This window comes from Kogia breviceps, chromosome 12, assembly GCF_026419965.1.
Source record: "Kogia breviceps isolate mKogBre1 chromosome 12, mKogBre1 haplotype 1, whole genome shotgun sequence".
Taxonomy (NCBI): domain Eukaryota; kingdom Metazoa; phylum Chordata; class Mammalia; order Artiodactyla; family Physeteridae; genus Kogia; species Kogia breviceps.
Window position 1 is genome coordinate 38750591 of NC_081321.1, and position 20695 is coordinate 38771285.

Sequence of the window (20695 nt, forward strand, 5' to 3'; positions counted from 1 at the left end):
AGAAAGGCAAAGTCACGAAGCCCTCACACGCTGGGGCCCAATTCATTTAAGCTCCCTTCTGGGGTATGACGGGAAACAGTAAGCAGTGTGGAGATGAACCTAAGTCCCTCTATAACCTCACTCTCCCCAGTCAAGGGTACCCTTTACCCCGCTGCTGAGAGAAAGAGCAGTCCGGAGAGCGGGACCAGAAGCAGAACTACCCTCACCATTAAACACTGTCCCATGGCTCCTGCACATCAAGGATGAAGGTCTGCTCCAGAGCTGCATAAAACAAGTTTAATTTCCAACCAGGGTCACAGTCATCGCGTATCCCACATTTTGAGCAAGGAGAGAGAAGGTGAGTTATTAAACATATACAGTCTACATTCCAGAGGAGGAAAAAAGAAGAGAAAAACCAGTTCAGAACTGCAGTTACCACTGTAACACCACAAACTTTTAGGGGGGAAATTCAGGGGAAATCCCCAGGGAGAAGAAAGGCTGGAACAAAGGAAAGCAAAAAATTAAACCTACCGGACAAGAGTGGGGGAGGGAGTGGGCAGAAATGGAATGAAACACCCAATCCCAAAAGAGCTTTTAGGTGAATGGGAATGTAGAAAGGGCCACCCCTGCCAAAGGCCTAGCAGCCTGGGATACTACCAAGATCACTTACTGCCCCCTGCTGGACAGATCCTCAAGCAGCACTTACGTAACCTCTAAGGCTGCTTCCTAACACCCTCAGCCCCACTAGTCCCTGAAGCCCCCCAAACCAAGGTGGGGGTGGGTCTAAAATGAGAAAAACCCATTTGGGACTGACATCTACCTAGGCAGGGTCAGAGAGGGCATGAGGCAGGAGAAGAGGCAAAGCCCTCACCAACCACAAAGGTACAGAGTGAAGAATCCTAAGTAGGAAAGAACCAAGGAAAGGGGAGACAAATAGGCAACAGCAGTGATTAAGTTGAGAAGGCAAAGGAAAGGGTTCAGGGAGGGAGAGGCAACAGGAGCAGGAGCAAAAAAAAAAATCTGACAAAATAGAGACAGAGGCAAAGAAAAAGTGTGGAGGGAAGCATCTGTGGGGTCAGGGGAATGAACGCAAGTTAAGATGAGACAGAAGCTCCAGCACCCCCCTCCCCCCACCAAACACACATACACACGCATACACACATACACACAAAGGCCTAGAGAGCAAGACACCTGCATACACCCACTGCACCTTGGGTAAGTGACACATCACTAAGGAGCTGGCACTGAGGGAGACACCCCTGGAACCTCTCTTTCACAGTTCAGTCTGGGGTGGGGTGGGGGGGTATTGATCCTCCTGCTGTAGACAAAGGTGACAAGAAGCCTAGTCCCATGGGGTGGGGCTTGGGACAGCCCTTCTGGGAAGGGGTCCCCCAGCCACACTGTGGAGGCCCTGGGCCCTGACGTTAGCAGAAAGGTTACAGGCGGCCGTCTTGGAGCTCAGGGCGCAGCCAGCACACACAGGAGCCCACAGAAAAGCCACGGCTTCACAGAACCCGCAGAAGTCAGGACCCAGGCCAGGATCTCAGGGACAAGCGCCTCCTGTAGACAGAGACATAGTAGCAGCAGCTTCTGAACAACTACATAATCATGAAGGGAGGACTCTGAAGACCACCGCATCCCACCAGCACCAACAACCACTTCAGAGTCCTATTCCCTCCATTCCAACGCCCAGATCCATTTATGGGTAATGGGTGAAGAGGGCAGGGAAAAGCTGTCGGGATGGAGAGGGGGGGACAGCAGGATGGTCTGAGGGTCTGGAAACAAAATTTTCACCCTTCAGCACATCCTGGACTAGAGAGAACTGGAGAACAGGGGGATTGATACTGAGGTCTGCTATGTCACCCCCCACTCCCTGCTCCTCATTAAACCAGCCAGCCAGCTCTGGTCAGACCAGCAGAACTACCAGGGTGAGGGAACTTCTGACAAAGGACAGATGAACCACCCAGCCCCAAGATCAGAAGATGGGGGGATAGGAAGGCAGGAATAGGACTGATCTGTGTATCACCTTCTCCTAATAACAAAAGAGGATGAAGATGGAAAACCTGAGCCCCTCTCCCCAGTGCCCTGGGTCCCAAATACACCCCATGGTCTTGCTACCTATCCCCACCTCCCACCTAAAGCTCCTGAGGAACAGATTTAAGGATGAGGGGGAGGATCAGTTGAACACTCTGAGCTGGTAAGAGTGAGTGGGTTCCTCTCTCCTTCCCACTAAAAGGCAGGGCAGAATGGCATCTCCTTGGGAACAGTCATCTAGAGAAAAATGCCACCCCCCTGCCCTACGTGGGGTGGAGAGAGGGATAAAGGAAGATGGTGGCAGAAAGTCCATCATCTGTCCTATCATCCAGGAAAACACCTACCTGCAGAGGAGAGGAACCAGTGCAGGACTGGGGCAGCCTTCCCTCCCCCTCCTTCCCTTTATCTCACCAACATGGGAGGGGAAGATGATAGGCGAGAGTGGGCAGTGTCCTGGCTCCAAGCCCTGAGCTGCACTCCACCCTCCACCCGCTCCTTGGCCCCCATATATATCTCTCTATACAGGTATATACACGCGCACACATGCACGCACACAAAGAGAGGCCCGTGCAATTTCCATGTAGAACAGCGGGAGAGCGGCAAAGGAAAGGAAGACGGGGAGCAGGAGAGGGGCCTATGGGGAGAGAGAAGGGACTCAGATGCCAAGAGCACACCAACCGGAGCCAAACGAAGCAAACTGGAGAGAATATCCCATCCCACCTCCCAACTCCAGAGCTTGTGGAGGGGGGCACCCCCATGAAACCATAACAACCTTGTTTTTGTTTTAAATCCGGTAAATTGGAATGATTCATCATTAGGACAGCAACTGGGGACTGGTCATGGATGGGGGAGGGGAGGGAAGGGGAGGCAAGGCTCTTGTTGGGCATGCGGACATGATACCCAGGGCCCTGGCCACACTGGCAACAGGAAGGAAAAGGCAGGGCTGGGGCAGGGAGACAGTAGGGGTAGGTGGGGTGGTCGGATAGGGCTGTCTGGCTCTCACTTCTTGTTTTTGAGCTGATTGGCCAGCCAGTCCAGGCCTTCGTACAGCCCGTCCCCACTGGTGGCACAGGTGGCCTGAATGTACCAGTTGCGGTGACGCAGGGAATGCAGGCCCAACTTGTCTGTGATCTCAGCAGCATTCATAGCATTAGGCAAATCCTGGAGCACAAGGGAGACACACGAAAAGGAGCTTCAGGATCTTTCAAAGGCTTCTAGAGCAACCATCTACCAAAGACTTGTAGACTAGCACCCTCTCCTCCTGCTTCAGTGTAGGAACCCAGAGCAAGATCTTAAAGAACTACTTTGGATTTAATCATCCTAGAACTCCGGATCCAACACACTAAGGGTCATTCCACTGAGGAGTTGGAAACCAAATATGGGTTGGCAGGGAAGTGGAGAGGTGATTCAGACTGGGTGTACAGTCAGGTCTGTCTGACCATAGGAGTGAGGGCAGTTCCACTAAAGTAGACAATAGGTAAGATAAAAGAGGGACAGGAGGTGAAGGATCTACCACACTAGTCCCTCTGGACAGAAATGTTGCTAATTAAGGCTGGGATGGGGTGGGGACAAGAAGAAGAGCATGAAGCAGCCAACTAATCATATTTCCCACACTTTCAAAATTGAGAGCATAGTCATGGGGCTTCCCACACAATGGGCCCCAAGAACCCATGATTTCCACGGCCAGGCTGCCCCCTCTCAAACCCAGGGGTAGGGAGATGTCACACCTGTTTGTTTGCAAAGACAAGGAGCACAGCATCCCGGAGCTCATCCTCTGCCAGCATCCTCATCAGCTCCTCCCGGGCCTCATTTACTCGCTCCCGATCATTGCTGTCGACCACAAATATCAACCCTAGGGAGGCAGAACATGGGCTGCACAGAGACGACAGATCAACTCCCCTCCCCCACCACCAAAAGAAAACACCCTCCTTATACCCTCCAAATATCTGCTCCCTTTCCTCCTTGTCTCTCACCCCTAGGAACTGCAGCAGGGCAACAGTTGGTTACCGATAACCAAGAACAATAGCCATACTCTCTGCTCACACCCAACCAACCCATGCCAGTCCATGGGCAATTCACATGCCCTACCTTGGGTGTTCTGGAAGTAGTGTCTCCAGAGAGGCCGAATCTTGTCCTGGCCACCCACATCCCAAACTGTGAAGCTGATGTTCTTGTACTCCACTGTCTCCACGTTGAACCCTTTGGCAAAAACAGACAATGGTCACTTGGCCTGAAACACCAGGCCTGCAAACGACGCCCCGGTGGGTTGTTTGTTTCCCCCAGCCATGGCCATGTCCTAGCAAGGGAAAGAAAGCTAAGGCTTCCTCAGACCTGGTGTTCCTTGACTTAGTAGTGTAAAGGCCAAAAAGAAAACCTAAGAGAAGTGAAAGAGGACGAAGAGGGCCAGTCAGGAAGTTCACAATGACGTGGGTGAGACAACCTTCCCCATTCATTCTCTCAGTTTTTGACTCTCCCTCCTGCAACAGAAATGACTCAGCCCCACTCCTGTACCTTGGCCACCAGAGTCTGCCTCAGCTAAGAAGTGGGGCCTGTGAGGCAGAGTGAAGAACAAGAAGTGTGCTACAGTCCTGGAGCCCCCAATACAGAACCAGCTGCTGCTGCTGATCTGGAGCCGCCTTCACAAGGCAAATGTTCTCTCTCCAGCAGACAGGTCTTAACCGGGATCAGGGCCACCAAGGATCTAAAGTGAAGCAATTCCAGGCCTCTGGCGGGAACATCAAAGCCCTTCACCTGGACTTCTCTGATGGTGCAGTGGTTAAGAATCCGCCTGCCAATGCAGGGGACACGGGTTCGATCCCTGGTCCGGAAAGATCCCACATGCCACGGAGCAACTAAGTCCATGCACCACAACTACTGAGCCCGCACGCCGCAACTCCTGAAGCCCACGAGCCCTAGAGCCTGTGCTCTGCAACAAGAGAAGCCACTGCACTGCAACGAAGAGTAGCCCCCGCTCGCCGCAACTAGAGAAAGTCCACATGCAGCCACGAAGACCCAACTCGGCCGTAAATAAATAAATAAATAAATAAATAAGTTAGTTAATTAATTTATTTTTAAAAAGCCCTTCACCGACTTTTCAAACAACAGAGAACAAACCAGCTCAGTGCCTGAGGGCCACTGTCGGGTGCCAGGCTGAAGCTCCCGCATTAGAGAGAGTCAGGGTAGATAGGCAAACAGCAGCCTCAGCACCTGCTAGTAAGCTAAATAACCATTCTTCCCTGAACCCCACAAACTGCAAGGACTTGCCTGGTGGCCAGATGGGGGATCTAGGAATAGGCCCCCTGTCTGGCTCAGCAGTTGGCATGAAAGCCTACATCCAAGCTGTGCCCTTACCAATGGTGGGGATGGTGGTGACGATCTCGCCCAGTTTTAGCTTGTACAGGATGGTGGTCTTTCCTGCGGCATCCAGGCCCACCATCAGGATGCGCATCTCCTTCTTCCCAATCAGGCTCTTGAGAAGGTTTCCAAAGATATTACCCATGATCACAGCAGCCGCTTTCTGAGGACAGTAGGGTGCAGTGAGGGCAGTGGCAGTCTGGTTTTGGCTTGGTCCCTGGTATGGAGGACTTGATCCTAGGCAGAGAAATGCAAACTTATTACCACCATCTGCTTGGCAGGATTTCACATTAATGGCACTGGCTAAAGTCATGGCTGGAGTTCTTTCATGACAAACTGAGAGCCTGAGGGTACTAAGCAGATCAAGGCCCACTCAGACACATCCTGAGCCTTTGGGAGCAGAGATAAAGCAGTGAACATTCAGGACCCCTGTTTCTGCCAGTAATCTACCCATGTGACTTTGGATGAGTTATTTCACCTGTCCTTATCTGCACCTGTAAATGGAAGGGGTTGAACTAGATGATTTCTAAAGTCCCTTCAGTCCTGACATTCTACTCTACACTCCAAGGCACTGGGAGACCATTAATGCCTCTCCCTCCCCCAACCTTACCCTGAGACTTCTGGAAAGGGTGGGAGAGGAGGGAGTGGAATGAGGAGGGGCTCTTTGTGACTCCTAACGAGGCTCAGGCTTGCCAGCTTCCCGAGGTTTATGCTCTCAGCTCTAATCAAGACACTCTGCTTCTTCCCTTCCTATATTTCTACACCTTCCTTCTACACACCAAAACTAATGAGGAAGAAATAAGAAAGCAGCACTACTAAAAGAGGCTGATCTTTTCCACTCTGTGAAATGCCAGCTGCTAACGTCATGCCCTGTTCCTACAACAGTGCAGTGAGAGCTGGGAGACGGGGTAGCGAGAGGCTGCCCCTCATTCCTCAGCCGCGTAGGTCCTAGGCTCGCTGCTGGCCCGTCCCAGGACAGCTGCTCCGCATGGCCACCTGCAGTGAGTCAGTCAGCTCGCCCTCTGCTTCTGCTCTAACCCCCTTCAGTCTATTCTCCACAGTGCAGCCAGACTGATTTTAAAGCCAAAACCAGGTCATGTTGCTCCTCTATTCAAAACCCTCTCTGGGCTTCGTAGCTCCTTTTCAGTAAAACCCAAAGCCATACCATGGCCTATAAAGTCCAGCACAATCTGCATTCCCGTTTCTCTCATCAGATCCCCGACTCTCCCCTGTGCATACTCCGCTTCAGTTCCCCAATACTTTCCTGCCTCAAAGCTTTTGTCCTTGCTATTCACGCTGCCTGGAATGCTCCTCTCCCAGACAACCTTCAGGGAGCACTCCCTCACTTCCTTCAGGCATCTGTTCGACCGTCACTTTGTCAAAGAGGCCTTCCATAACCACCTATAACACACACACACCACTCTCTACACCATTTATCCCACTTTATTTTTCCTCATAGCATTTATCACCATCTAACACGTTACATATTTGTTTCCTGCTGTACTGTCTTTCTCCTCCTACTGTAATGTCAGCTCCTTATCTATTTTGTTCCCTGCTGTGTTCCCTACCTTGACTAGTACCTGGCACACAGTAGTTGAATAACTGAACTAACTCCAAGGTCTCTACTGACCTGACTAGCAGTTCGCTCAGGTTAGACATTTCTGCCTGCTACATAACAGGGAAAAATGAAGGGAGCAGTTAGAACACTACAAAAGTACAAAATGCCTATCTGCCCACCCCATCCACTGCCCCTGACAGACAGAATCAGATTCATTTATTCCCTCTCTTCTTCCCTCCCTTCTCTATGGCTCAGGACAGCCACAGAAATGAATCTTTGAAACAACAATGAAACAGGGGTTCAGAATCACCTGTGCCAGCCAGTACTCTGGGCCTGCGGGAGACATGCATCAGCGGGCAGCTTATTCAGCAATCACCATATGCCAGCTGCTGGCATTCTCTACAGAGTCCAGGAACCATAGATTAGCACATGCACACCCCAAACCCAGCAGGCAAAAGAACAGGTCAAGACAGAGTGCACCCAAACCCAAGAATGTGAAAGGTGGATGGGGAGGAATCCTATTTACAAGCTAAACCATGGCGGGGTTTGGTGGGAGTTTTTTAGTTGATTTTTCAAAAACGATTTCAGGTTTTTTTGTTTGTTTCCTACTCTCCTCAGTTTGCAGCGAATTCCAGACTAGTACAAAGGAGCCAGGTCAACAGCTCCTGGAAGACCAAAGTACTAGTTTGTCCAAAAAACAGAAACAATGAGTGTTTATGGAGTGTTTCATCTTCAAAGACCTCCCCAGACACCCACTAATGAGTCAGGCGTGGAGCTCCGGGTAGGTTCCACAGATGAGCCCTGCCCCTGACCCAGAGCGCTCACACCCCAGGGGGAGGGCCTGGCTCAACTTTGGCCTCAACTTCAGTCAAGTTGCCCACTAGCCATCCTCCCTGCTCATCCTGCCTCAACCACCCAGGCAGACAGATTCCCAAGGATTCCTGAGGCAGGAGGGGACACCTGCCCAGCTAATAAGATCAGATCCCACCACCCTTGGTAATTTGTGGTAGACAGACTTCTGGTTCTGCTGCCATCACTTCCAGAAATTTAGACCTTCCCCAAGTCTTCCTAGTTTTTATTTTGTCTCCAGCTCAGGTGTCATTTCCTTCAGCTCCAGATGATACTTTGCTTTAAAGCTTAAGTAACAGGCTTTGGCCCAGCTTCTGAATGGAATTTATACATTTATCTTGCTTTGCTTCATGACTGGAACTGTTGCTGGCTAAATGATTACCAACTGTGAGTCGAGCAGTGGCTGAAAGATATCCCTTGCCCCAGAACATGCATACACTGTCCTTTGGTTTGCTCCTTTGCTAAGTAAGCTATCATGCTAAAGTCTTGGTTCAAAATCTGATCCCAGTGTTACACTTATTTCTATTTTCTGGCATGCTACATAAAGCACCCTGAATTATCTGAACCACTCAAGGGGCACTGTGTTATGGAGTTTTTTCTTCTTTTATAAGTCTGTATATTTACCGTCTCCCCAAGTTAACTGTGTACTCACCATGGGCAAGGACTATGCCTTTTATTTATTTTGGATCTTTCCTTGCTCCCAGTGCCAAGCCCACTGTAGGAGTTCAATCAAGCACATTGGCTAATTTTAGCCTCATCTGAGGATGTCCTTGTATCATTTCTTCTGTCCTAGCAGTTATCTCCGTGTAATGCACAGATGGTTGCTTAGCTTTCCTGTCAATTCTTGGCATTTTCCACATATACTGACCCCAAGACTGGTTTGGCAAAGCCATGAAAGGATTAGAAAACTAAAATTGGTAAAATTTTCTCTTGCCATTTAATACTCAGTGGGGCTGATAGATAACTAATGAAACATTCAAGTAGTTACCATGTGTCCCCCATGGCAGCCCAAAGCCTTGAAATTAATGGACATTACAACTCTTCTTTAATATAATCAGGAGCTTGACTCAGATGAACATTCCAAAGGGGGTGTGGGCTTTCCTGTCTTGGCTTTCCCTGTCCCTGCTTGTTTCCAGATAGCATACCGCCCCTACCATCAGGATGCTGGCAACTTTCAGCTTTGTGCCATGAACACAAATCTATGGCTATATAGCCAATTCTCACTTTCACCATAATGCATTCCTAGAGAAAGCTCTGGGAAGCAGATGGCAAACAAACAAACTAGCCCTGGATTGTATCCCTATGTACTGTACTGCCTATAGTCATTCTCTTTTGCCACAGATGGCACTCCTGTGTCAACAGGGCAAGATACCAGGGTTCTGTGGGCTGGTTGAAACAGGAAGCAGTTAAAACTAAAGGTGAGGGGCTCAAGATGAAAAATGGAATATAGTAATATCTCTATTAACAAAGAGTATGTCTCAACATTCTATTTTACAGTTACAAACTTTTGTTATCTCCTCTGTGTGCGACACTGCAGGAGTTCAACCAAGCACATGGGCTGATTTAAGCCTCACCTGAGGATGTCCTCACTGACAATCACTTACGGCCCCCAATGCCTCTCTCCCACCCTCCAGGAGGGGCAGGCCGTTGCTGTCACTGACTGTTCAGTTATCTGGACTTGAGGCTTGCCTGCCTCTCCCTCCAGGGGATTCTGAGAGTCACAGCTCAGTCTGCCACACACACTGCCCACTCCTGATGCAGGCATGTGTCCTGAGACACCCCAGGGGGGACTCCTGATCCAGCACCTCCTCTTCAGGCTGCATGGGCCCAGGGAAAGCACAACCAGAGCCTCCCAAATCCTGTGCTGCCCAGGCAGGGTGCACTAAACTGCAGGGTGCAGCTTTATTCCCAAACAATCTTCAAATTGAGGTATCACTAATAGAGATGCTATTTTTAGCACAGCCAATGGAGCAGACCAAAAAATTTAAGAAAACCAAAGCAGGGTCTGCCTGTATTTAGTTTCCTTAGTGCAGTCGGCTTGTGACTTCTGTAAACTTTCCAAATTTTTGCCTCAAGAGCACTGTAATCAGCACACAAGAACTCCTAGATTAGAATCTCAATGAATTCTATTAGACTCAAAGATTTCCCAAAGCCAAGAAACAGCTTCTGATGTCAGCTTCCATCCATTCATTAAACATTTATTGAGTATAATGAACCAGGGATACAGAGGAAGACAGTTTCTGCCTTCATGAAACTCAATGGGAGAGAAAGACTAGGAAACAGAGGATTACTGTGTGAGGATGAGTGGGATAAGCACATAGTTTTATAGGGACAGAAAGCTGGAGCAGTTAATCAAGAATGGAGGATAAAGGACGATTCCCAGACATGATTCTCAGGTCACACCTGAGCTAACTCTTAAAGGAAGAATAGGAAATAATCAGACACTAAGGAATAGGGAAGGTGGGAGAGGGAACAGAGTGTACACAGGCACAAAGACTTGAGTTAGAGCATTTATTAGCCAAAGCCAGGTGCAACTGGGAGGTCGTTTATGTGGATGCAGCTTGGCGAGTAAAAGGAAGGGATGAGGCTGGAGAGAGAAGCAGGAGCTAGATCATAAAGGGCTTTAAAGGTCATACTGAGTAACAAGATCAGATACGTGCTTTAGAGACCATTCTGGGCTTCCCTGGTGGCGCAGTGGTTAAGAGTCCGCCTGCCGATGCACGAGGGACGGGTTCAAGCCCTGGCCTGGGAAGAGCCCACATGCCGCGGAGCAACTAAGCCTGTGCGCCACAACTACTGAGCCTGCGCTCTAGAGCCCGCGAGCCACAACTACTGAAGCCCGCACACCTAGAACCCGTGCTCGGCAACAAGAGAAGCCACTGCAATGAGAAGCCCACGCACCGCAACGAACAGTAGCCCCCGCTCGCCACAACCAGAGAAAGACCGCGCACAGCAACAAAGACCCAATGCAATCAAAATTTAAAAATAAAAATAAATAAAAAAATAAAGATCATTCTGGGGCTTCCCTTGTGGCACAGTGGTTAAGAATCCACCTGCCAGTGCAGGGGACACGAGCCCTGGTCTGGGAAGATCCCACATGCCACGGAGCAACTAAGCCCGTGCGCCACAACTACTGAGCCTGAGTTCTAGAGCCTGCGAGCCACAACTACTGAACCCGCCAGCCACAACTACTGAAACCCGCAAGCCTCGAGCCCGTGCTCTGCAACAAGAGAAGCCACTGTAATGAGAAGCCGGTGCACTGCAACGAAGAGTAGCCCCCACTCGCCGCAACTAGAGAAAGCCCGTGTACAGCAACAAAGACCCAACTCAGCCATAAATAAATAAATAAATGAATGAATGAATAAATAAATAAATAAATTAAAAGACCATTATGACAGCAGTTTAGGGAATAAGTTAAAAGGGGGAAAGACTGGAAGCACAGAGACCACTTGGGAGGTACAGTAATACAGATAAGAAAAGTTCTGAAACAAAGGTGGCAATAGAGAGGACAGGACAGATTTGAAACAACAAAATAGTAAAATCCACAGGATTTAATGACTAATTAAACGTAGGAAGGAAGAGGAGAAGAGTCAAAGATGATTCCCAGGTTTCTGGCCTGTGTGATTCAGTTGCAATTCTTTAGGCAGAAAACATTAGAGGAACAGATCTGAGAGTGAAGATGTTTGTTTTTAGATTAACGTGAATTTTGAGGTGCTAAGGTATGAAGCTCAGGAGAAAAGTCTCGTCTGGGTATATGGAATCATCTGCATAGATAGTAACTGAAGCCCCAAGAGGAACAAAGATGATCCAGTATGGCAGCAGTTACCAACTGCCTACCAACAGCCACCTTCCCCTTCTTTCTTCTAACAGAACCCCTACTTTGTTCAGATATTGGCAGGGAGTGGGTATGAACTACCCCTCGCCAGCCCTAGGGTATGAAAATTGATCAGCTGAAGAGATGTAGGCATTCCATTTCTCTTGCCAGTGACTGAGCCACAAATGGTTAGGTACCAATTCTGGGCAATAAGATGTAAGGAAAGTCTGCTGGGAGTATCTGGGAAAGTTTTCCTCAGTCTTAAAAAAGAATATACGTCAATGCCCTCTTGTCCAGCCTTTGGATGTTAATGTAGAAGAGTGAGATGCTGGAGTATCTTGGGTACATGAAGGGACAGACATAAGAACACTAGGATATCAGAGCAGGAATACTGAGAAAACTTGGGTCCTTAATAACACTGTCAAGTTGCTGGATTAAAAAAATAAATTAAAAGTTATGTGGCAGCCTGGAAGGGAAGGGAGTTTGGAGGAGAATGGATACATGTATATGTATGGCTGAGTCTCTTTGCTGTGCACCTGAAACACAGCAACGATTAACACTGAAATTAACGATTAACCTGAAATGATTAACATTGTTAATCGGCTATACTCTGATATAAAATAAAAAGTTTTTAAAAAGTGTTCTACCACTGGACTACTTCTGTGTGTGGTAGAATACACATAACATAAAATTTACCATTTTAACCATTTTTAAGTGTACAGTTCAGCGGCATTAAGTACACTCACACTACTGTGCAACCATCACCACCATGCATCTCCAGAACTTCTTTATCTTCCCAAACTGAAACTCTGTACCTATTAGACAATAATCCCCCTCTCCCCAGCCCCTGGAAACAACCACTCTACTTTCGGTTTCTGAATTTGACTCTTCTAGGTATCTCATAAATGTGGAATCAAACAATATTTGTCCTTTTGTGTCTGGCTTATGTCACCTAGACTTCTTGCTATATGTTTAATAAATACTTTGATTGTTTGAGCCACAGGTGTGTTTTCTATCTTTTGCAACTGATACATCTTAATTGATATATCTAGAAAGAGGGTGTACAGTGAGACAGGAGGAAAGGCTAAAGGCAGAAACCTAGGGCGCGTCAACATTTAAAGCAGTGGGCAAAAAAGAAGGCCAGGAAAGAGAGTAGGAAGCAACCAAAAGGGTAGAAAGGAAATCAAGAGAGTGAGACATCAGAGACACCAATGAGGAAAGAACATTAAAAAAAAAGGAGGGTCAAAGGCTGTAGAAAGGTCAAATTAAGATAAGGCCTGAAAAATACCTACTGAACTTAGCTACTAGGCAATGAGTGATGACCTTGTTATAAATTAGAACATATATAACTAAAATTAGCCTCCATTTAACTCAACTAGCAGCATTTAGGCTCAAGCCAGAATCCTACGCCAGTTTCCCATCTAGTGGGAGAGGAAGACTCCAGTACAGGATGACCTGAAGGAGGCCACAACATCAAGTGAAGAAGGAGTCTAAATCTCCCTGATAAAGACCCAAACACCGAGAAAAGGTATGGCTTTTCCTACGGACAACCCTCAGCAAGTGAGTCAGAGCAGAGCATTAAGTCTGTTTCAGAATACATGACTTCGCTAGATAAAAGAGTGACCGAATAAAAACTAGACTCATTTGTTTCCTTGGAACATTCTGTGGCACTACCCTCTCACCAAAGCTTTCAGCTTACCCTATTCTTAGAATCTGACCAGTTTACAACTGCACCATCTCCTGATATTCGATGGCTGCTCCAATGTCCACATCAATGGCCTTGGATATCCAGAACACTGTGCTTTCCTAATTACAAAATCACTTAAATTCCATGAGTAATCAGCCTAAAGCCCTAGTAAATCTTTGCCCCAATCTGGTCCCACTATGCAGGTCAAGATGGAATTGCCAATCTTAAAATTTGTATGGAGACACAAAAGACCCCGAATAGCAAAAGCAGTCTTGAGGGGAAAAAAACGGAGCTGGAGGAATCAGACTCCCAGACTTCCAACTATATTACAAAGCTACAGTAATGAAGACAATATGATACTGGCACAAAAACAGAAACATAGATCAATAGAACAAGACAGAAAGCCCAGCGATAAACCCACGCACCTATGGTCAACTAATCTATGACAAAGGAGGCAAAGATATACAGTGGAGAAAAGACAGTCTCTTCCATAAGTGGTGCTGGGAAAACTGGACAGCTACATGTAAAAGAATGAAATTAGAACACTCCGTAACACCATACACAAAAATAAACTTAAAATGGATTAGAGACCTAAATGTAAGACCGGACACTATAAAACTCTTGGAGAAAAACATAGGAAGAACATTCTTTGACATAAATCACAGCAAGATCTTTTTTGATCCACCTCCTAGAGTAATGGAAATAAAAACAAAAATAAACAAATGGGACCTAATGAAACTTCAAAGCTTTTGCACAGCAAAGGAAATCATAAACAAGATGAAAAGACAACCCTCAGAATGGGAGAAAATATTTGCAAACAAATCAATGGACAAAGGATTAATCTCCCAAATATATAAACAGCTCATGCAGCTCAACATTAAAAAAACAAATAGCCCAATCCAAAAATGGGCAGAAGACCTATATAGACATTTCTCCAAAGAAGATATACAGATGGCCAAGAAGCATATGAAAAGCTACTCAACATCACTAATTATTAGAGAAATGCAAATCAAAACTACAATGAGGTATCACCTCACACAGGTTAGAATGGGCATCATCAGAAAATCTACAAACAACAAATGCTGGAGAGGGTGTGGAGAAAAGGGAACCCTCTTGCACTGTTGTTGGGAATGTAAATTGATACAGCCACTATGCAGAACAGTATGGAGGTTCCTTAAAAAACTAAAAATAGAATAACCATATGATCCAGCAATCCCACTACTGGGCATATACCCAGAGAAAACCATAATTCAAAAAGACACATGCACCCCAATGTTCACTGCAGCACTATTTACAATAGCCAGGTCATGGAAGCAACCTAAATGCCCATCAACAGACAAATGGATAAAGAAGATATGGTACATATATACAATGGAATATTACTCAGCCATAAAAAGGACTGAAATTGGATCATATGTTGAGACGTGGATGGATCTAGAGACTGTCATAGAGTGTAGTAAGTCAGAAAGAGAAAAACAAATATCATATATTAATGCATATATATGGAACCTAGAAAAATGGTACAGATGAACCGGTTTGCAGGGCAGAAACTGAGACACAGATGTAGAGAATAAATGTATGGACACCAAGGGGGGAAAGCGGTGGGGGGGGGGGCAGGGGTGGTGGTGGTGTGATGAATTGGGAGATTGGGATTTACATGTATACACTGATGGGTATAAAATGGATGACTAATAAGAACCTGCTGTATAAAAAAATAAATAAAATTTAATTTTTTAAAAAAAAACGATGGAATTGCCAGTTAACAGATGAAACAGGAGGCCATGATTTGGACAAGGCCACTCATCATACAGCAGCCTAAGGATACAGAAGACAGAGAATCACCTGCCTTGAGCGATAAGAGCCATCTGTGATCCCTTAGCACCTCAAACACACTTCTACTCTAGGACTTACCACAGAATGTTTTATTCACCTTTGTGTGTTTTGCTTCCTAGAGCTGGAACTTCCCAAATAACGTGCCTTTAATGCAATACAGGTCAGCTGGAGATACTGATCCCGTCAATTCTGGACAGCTAGGCAGGGCTTAGGGTGGCTAGAGCCCATCGGCAAGTCATCTCAGGTTGCAAGCAGCTATGCCTGTTTCACTATTACCATTTTCTCTGTATGCCATGGTGGGAAAAAGTTTGGGAAGTACTTCACTAGATTCTCAGTCCCGTGCCAGCAGGGACCATGCCTTATTCATTTTTCATGTTCCCAGCACCCAGCTCCATGACTGATCTGTAGCTAGTGACTGATACGCTTGTTGCTGAAAACGGTTCTACTGATGATGGCAAACGTCTGTGAGGTTGAGGAAGACAGTATTCTTCAGGTGATCTCCAATCCTTTTCCTGTATCTGACAAACTGGAGAAGTGGCTTCCACGTTCTCAGAGCCCTAGGGTTCCCTGGAGGGATTCAGAGCCTGCCTGGGGGAAAGGGAGAACTATATGAGAGGCTCTAATTATGTTCCGCCACTCTCCACCACTACCACAACAGCAGCACTTTTATGCATTTTACGTATCAGACTTCAAATAAGATTTTATATATGGTAAAGTTCAATTGCTTTTTTTAAAAAAAGTGGAGGATAGGGGACAAAACCACTCCAATAGAGAGCAAATGTTCTTCTGCCTCCTAAATCATATTGAAATCTAAACATTTATGCTTGTGTTTAAGCTCATAAAGGACAGGTTATGGGAATTCCCTGGAGGTCCAGTGGTTATTAGGACTCCGCGCTCTCACTGCCGAGGGCCCGGGTTCAATCCCTGGTTGTCAGGGAACTAAGATCTGCCACACCCAGGCATTTCACCTTTCTTCAGGAATATGGTGCTAATGGTGGATCTCTGAAATCTTGAGCCATTTCCCTTCTGGTCCATATGGTACAGCAGATCCTTTGCAGAAGTCCATGACAAATCTCTAACACCTTCATAGACTCCCTATCTCAGTCAGTTCTTTCCTAGACTACAATACAAAGCCTTCAAACATTTGTAGAACTTTCTCCAAATGCCCCCCATGTCCTTTCATTATCAAAAAGCTGTATTAGCATTCTACCTATATTTGCAACAGATGTTGGAAAAGGTACAGTAGACAGAATTACAGATATCACAACTCTGGATCTTAATACAGTACATTCTGAAACAAAGGCAGACATCTAAAGGAGATATGACTAAGTGAAAAGAGTGGCCCAGGAAATGCAGGATGCTGAAATACTAACTGAAATCTAAAATAATGGGAGTCAGGAAACTAAACGCCCCACCTAGGACAATCAAGGTGCTCTTTTATGGAAGAGTCAACCATTACCTCAGAGTCACACTGACTTTTCTAACATGAACACTATCTTTGAGCCCCCATATCCTCACCCTACATCCAAGTTGATAGTTCAGGACCCCTGACTTGCTCCAGCTTCACCTCCCACTCAGGCAACAGGAGCTGCCTCTGTGAGGCTGACGCTGAAAAAAAGATTTCATTGCTCGTAAGCCTACGACCAGCACAGAAAGTCATGGTAACAATCATCCCTCTACACAGGCGCTTCAGGCGGCAAGTTGTTCTTTTGTAAACCTCCTCTTTAAGGCAGCCCTGAGTGCTCATGTTATTATTTCTATGATGATGGTGATTATTAATAGCAGCTAACATTTACTTGAGGCTTACTATGTGTACTTTGTATAATACTAAGTGCTTTACATGTATTATCTCATTTAATTCTCATGCCAACACTATGAATAGGTACTATCATTATCATACTCTTTACAGATGAGGAAAATGAAGCTAAAAGAGGACAAATAATTTCACCAAAATCACACAACTAGTAATTAGCAGAGGCAGGATTTGAACTCAATTTTGTCTGATTCCAAGGTCCACACTCTTAATTACCATACCATTTTGCCGCTAAATTCACTTGCAACAAAAATGGTGAAGGGAACTATGCATACACCTGAAACTAAAACAATACTGTAAATCAACCACACCTCAATTTTTTTTAAAAAATGGTGAGGAGAGCCAAATACAGTGACATGTTTTGAGTCTCAAGCCGCTTGACATCCATTTCTAAAGGTATATGAGGAAGCAGATTCCACAATTTCCCTCAGTTATTGATTCAACTTTAAGAAACCTGGTTTTAAGGAACTTACTCCTTCTGACCAACAAATCCCATCCACTGTCCTCTGAGTCCATTTTCTCTATTATGACTCCAGTGGAAGAGACCAGCAGAGGTAAACACACTTTATGACCCTTTGTGCACTTAAGACTTCACTTCCACTCCTTCTAGCCTGCTGTCTGCTCTCCTTTACACTTGCATTCAGTTTAATAATAGCAGCTACCATTCACTGGCACCAATTCTATGCCAGGCACCACGTACATACACTGGCTCCCTTCCCCGTAATTACCAGGATCCCAATCTGCAGACAACACTCTGAAGGACTTAGGTCTAATGGAGAGACCCCTTTGCCCACAATGGGGAAGCAGGAGATCTGGGATTTCTGATAAATAATGACTCTGTGTTCTAATATTTTTCTTTTGGGGTCTTACTTTCATTATGCATAACTGTTTTTTGCCTCTTAGGAAGGTGGAGAGACCAAGACTTCTTAATTACAAAGGCTAAGGACCTTTACACCCTCACTCAGCTATCTTCAGGCACTCTCCCTGACAGCCAAGCCCTCTCCTCCTCTTTCCTTAACATGTGGTCAGAAAACCTGAGTTCTGTTCATTCACATCCTGTATTCATCACAAGTGCCTACTGTGTGCACAGATAGTGTGGGAGATACAAGATGAGATCCAATTCCTGCACTCAGAATGCTGCTTCTCTTTGGAAAAGCAAGACATACACATAAAGATTTTGACTACGCAAGGTAATAACTCTATGCTGGGAGGCAGAAGGCATGTGTATATGGGATACAGGAGGACCCTTCCCAGCTGAATCCACGGTCAATGATCCATTCTGTGAAAAGGTGGATCAGCTTCTTTCTTAGAATGAGCTTTTCTAGACGTGTTATTCAAAGTCGGGTCTAAGGTACAATGGCCAATTCACTGACCCATTCCAGTCATAGCAAGTGGGGACCCCCCCCCCAACAACAAGCTCAAGACAAAATGGCAGCAAAGACTGTCAACACCTGATTAGGGACACGGAAGGAAGTATGCAGAGACTAGATTCTACCCTGTTGCACTGGCCCAAGCAATCAGACTCCTGCAGCAGATCTCCTACCAAATAAAACTTTCATGCCATAGACCAGGGGTGACCCAATCCAACCGCGGCAGAGACAGGTTTTAAGTTACATTTCTCCCTCACCCGATGACCTCACTATTTCTTCTCACTCCTGACCACATACCACACTCCTCCTGGCCTGGCCAGAAAGAGACCAGCAGTAATACAACCCAGAAAGAAGGCAACTCCCCCAAAAGAGGAGCTACCACTTTGCTAATCAAGTGGCCCGTTTTCAACAGGGAATTCCGCACACTCCCGCCCCCTTCCCGCAGACACTGGTATAAGCAATGGCTCCATTTTCTGTTCCGGGAATCCTGGTACTTCCTAAAGAAAGAAAGCGGATTGGAAGACAGAAACTAAGAGCCAGTGACAAGATGCTCCCTCCTCCTGTGAGACCGCCCCCGCTTCGCCTGGGGGAGGAAGGCACCACCTCTCTTCTCCAAGCAAAATCAGATCCCCCTCCCCCTCCTCCTGCCTCCTCTCCTCTTGCTCCCCACCTGCTGCCCTCTTCCCGACGTGGGGTCCCCAAGACCCGAAAGCTCAGCCTCCACCAGAATAGTGCCCCTGGGGTGCCCCACTAGCCTGTGTTCCCGGTTAATCCCTAAACCCCCTAAGCACCCCTGTACCACGATGTGGGGAGGGGGTGTCACCATAGCAAGGCTTCTCTCTGGTCTATTACTGAGGTGGAGGGGGAGAAGGGGTAGGAAAAAGAGACATTCCCTAGCCCTTTAATAGGAAAAGGATACAAAACAGCCATCACCGCCCCCGCGTCACCTCACCGTGGACTGCCTTCCTCCCCCTCAACCCCAACCCTTCAAAAGCCCACCTCCTGCAGGCGAGGGGAACCTAACTGCAGCCCAGGTCGCCCCCTTGTGCGAGGCAGAGGACAAATCCATGTGCGCCCTCCACCCCCACCCCAGCTCCGTGTCCTTCAAATGCGGGGGCAGGCGTGTGGCTGGCCCGGCGCCCCCTCTCCGAGCTCTCTGGTGGGAAGGACCACACCGGCCCATGCCAAGCAGTGCCGGGCGGACGGGCGGGTGAGCGAGTGGGGGTGGGGGTGGGGGTCTATCTTCTCAAATCCCACCCCGAGTCTCTCCTCTACCGGGACCCGCCTTCCCTCCTCCCCAGCCCCTCACCTGTTCCTGCTCCCAGATCCGCCGCTGCGGCCGCCGCCTCCGCCCCCACAGGTTCCGCTCGGCTCTCGCTCCACTCTCTCCGGCTCCCTCCGCCGATTTCAGCGCGGCTGCTCCCCTGGCCCCGCTCCCGGCTCCCTCCTTCCTTCCCTCCACCTAGCACCGGAAACCGCGACAGCTACAGGAGCTGTGCGGCGCAACCTCACCCCCAGACCACGATACTTCCCACCTCCCCGATCGCGCGAGAACTGCGCGGTGGCGAGCGGCAGTTCTCGCGAGATCCATCACCATGGCAGCTGCTGCAGCAGAGGCAGCGGGCGTCTGAGTGGAAGACCTGGCGGGTGCCGATGTGGGGGCTGGAAACTGAGGGCGGCGAAGGCAGGAGCTAGGAAATGGGGGTGAGGCAGTGGGGACAGAGGTGAGAATCCCAAACCTCAGAGCCATGTCTGTTATTTAAGGACTGGGCCGCATAGTGGGCACACTGGAGACTGGGACTCCTTGGGCAAAGTCAGGAATGAGCGGAGTATGAGTGAACAGCCCTTGCTTTGGACCTTACCCCTTAGCTCTCATCTTCATTTTTTTAACCTTTTTTTATATATACATGTATTTATTTATTTATTTTATTTTTGGCTGCGTTGGGTCTTCGTTGCTGCAAGCGGGCTTTCTCTAGTTGAGGCAAACAGGAGCTACTGTTCGTTGCGGTGCAGTTTTCTCATTGCTGTGCCTTCTCTTGTTTCGGAGCACGGGCTCTCGGCGCACGGGCTTCAGTAGTTGTGGCTCGCGGGCTCTGGAGCACAGGCTCAGTAGTCGTGGCGCACGGGCTCAGTTGCTCCGCGGCATGTGGGATCTTCCCGGGTCAGGGCTTGAACCCGTGTTCCCTGCATTGGCAAGCGGATTCTTAACCATTGCACCACCAGGGAAGTCCTCAGCTTCATTTCTTAATCAGGGCTATGTGCACCCCCCTGAGAGCCCTCCCTGCACCAGTGTTTCTACTCACTACTAAGACTAGGTTGCTCCGGGGTGAGAATCAAGAGATCTTTTCCATAGGGAAGAGGGAGAGTGATTAAGAGACTGAAGGAAACAGCTGGACACTGGGCC

At 47.6% G+C, this 20695-nt stretch overlaps 1 protein-coding gene across 1 annotated transcript; it reads right to left on the minus strand.

The window, feature by feature from the left end:
* Window positions 1-262: 262 nt before the first annotated feature.
* Window positions 263-19918, minus strand: ARF3 (ADP ribosylation factor 3). The gene is made up of 5 exons (XM_059080655.2): window positions 19601-19918; window positions 5365-5604; window positions 4102-4212; window positions 3741-3865; window positions 263-3174 (listed from the first exon to the last, which is right to left on the minus strand). Exons 2-5 carry the CDS (start codon window positions 5510-5512, stop codon window positions 3013-3015), a joined length of 546 nt encoding a protein of 181 aa, XP_058936638.1. The 5' UTR covers window positions 5513-5604; window positions 19601-19918; the 3' UTR covers window positions 263-3012.
* Between the last annotated feature and the right edge of the window lie 777 nt (window positions 19919-20695).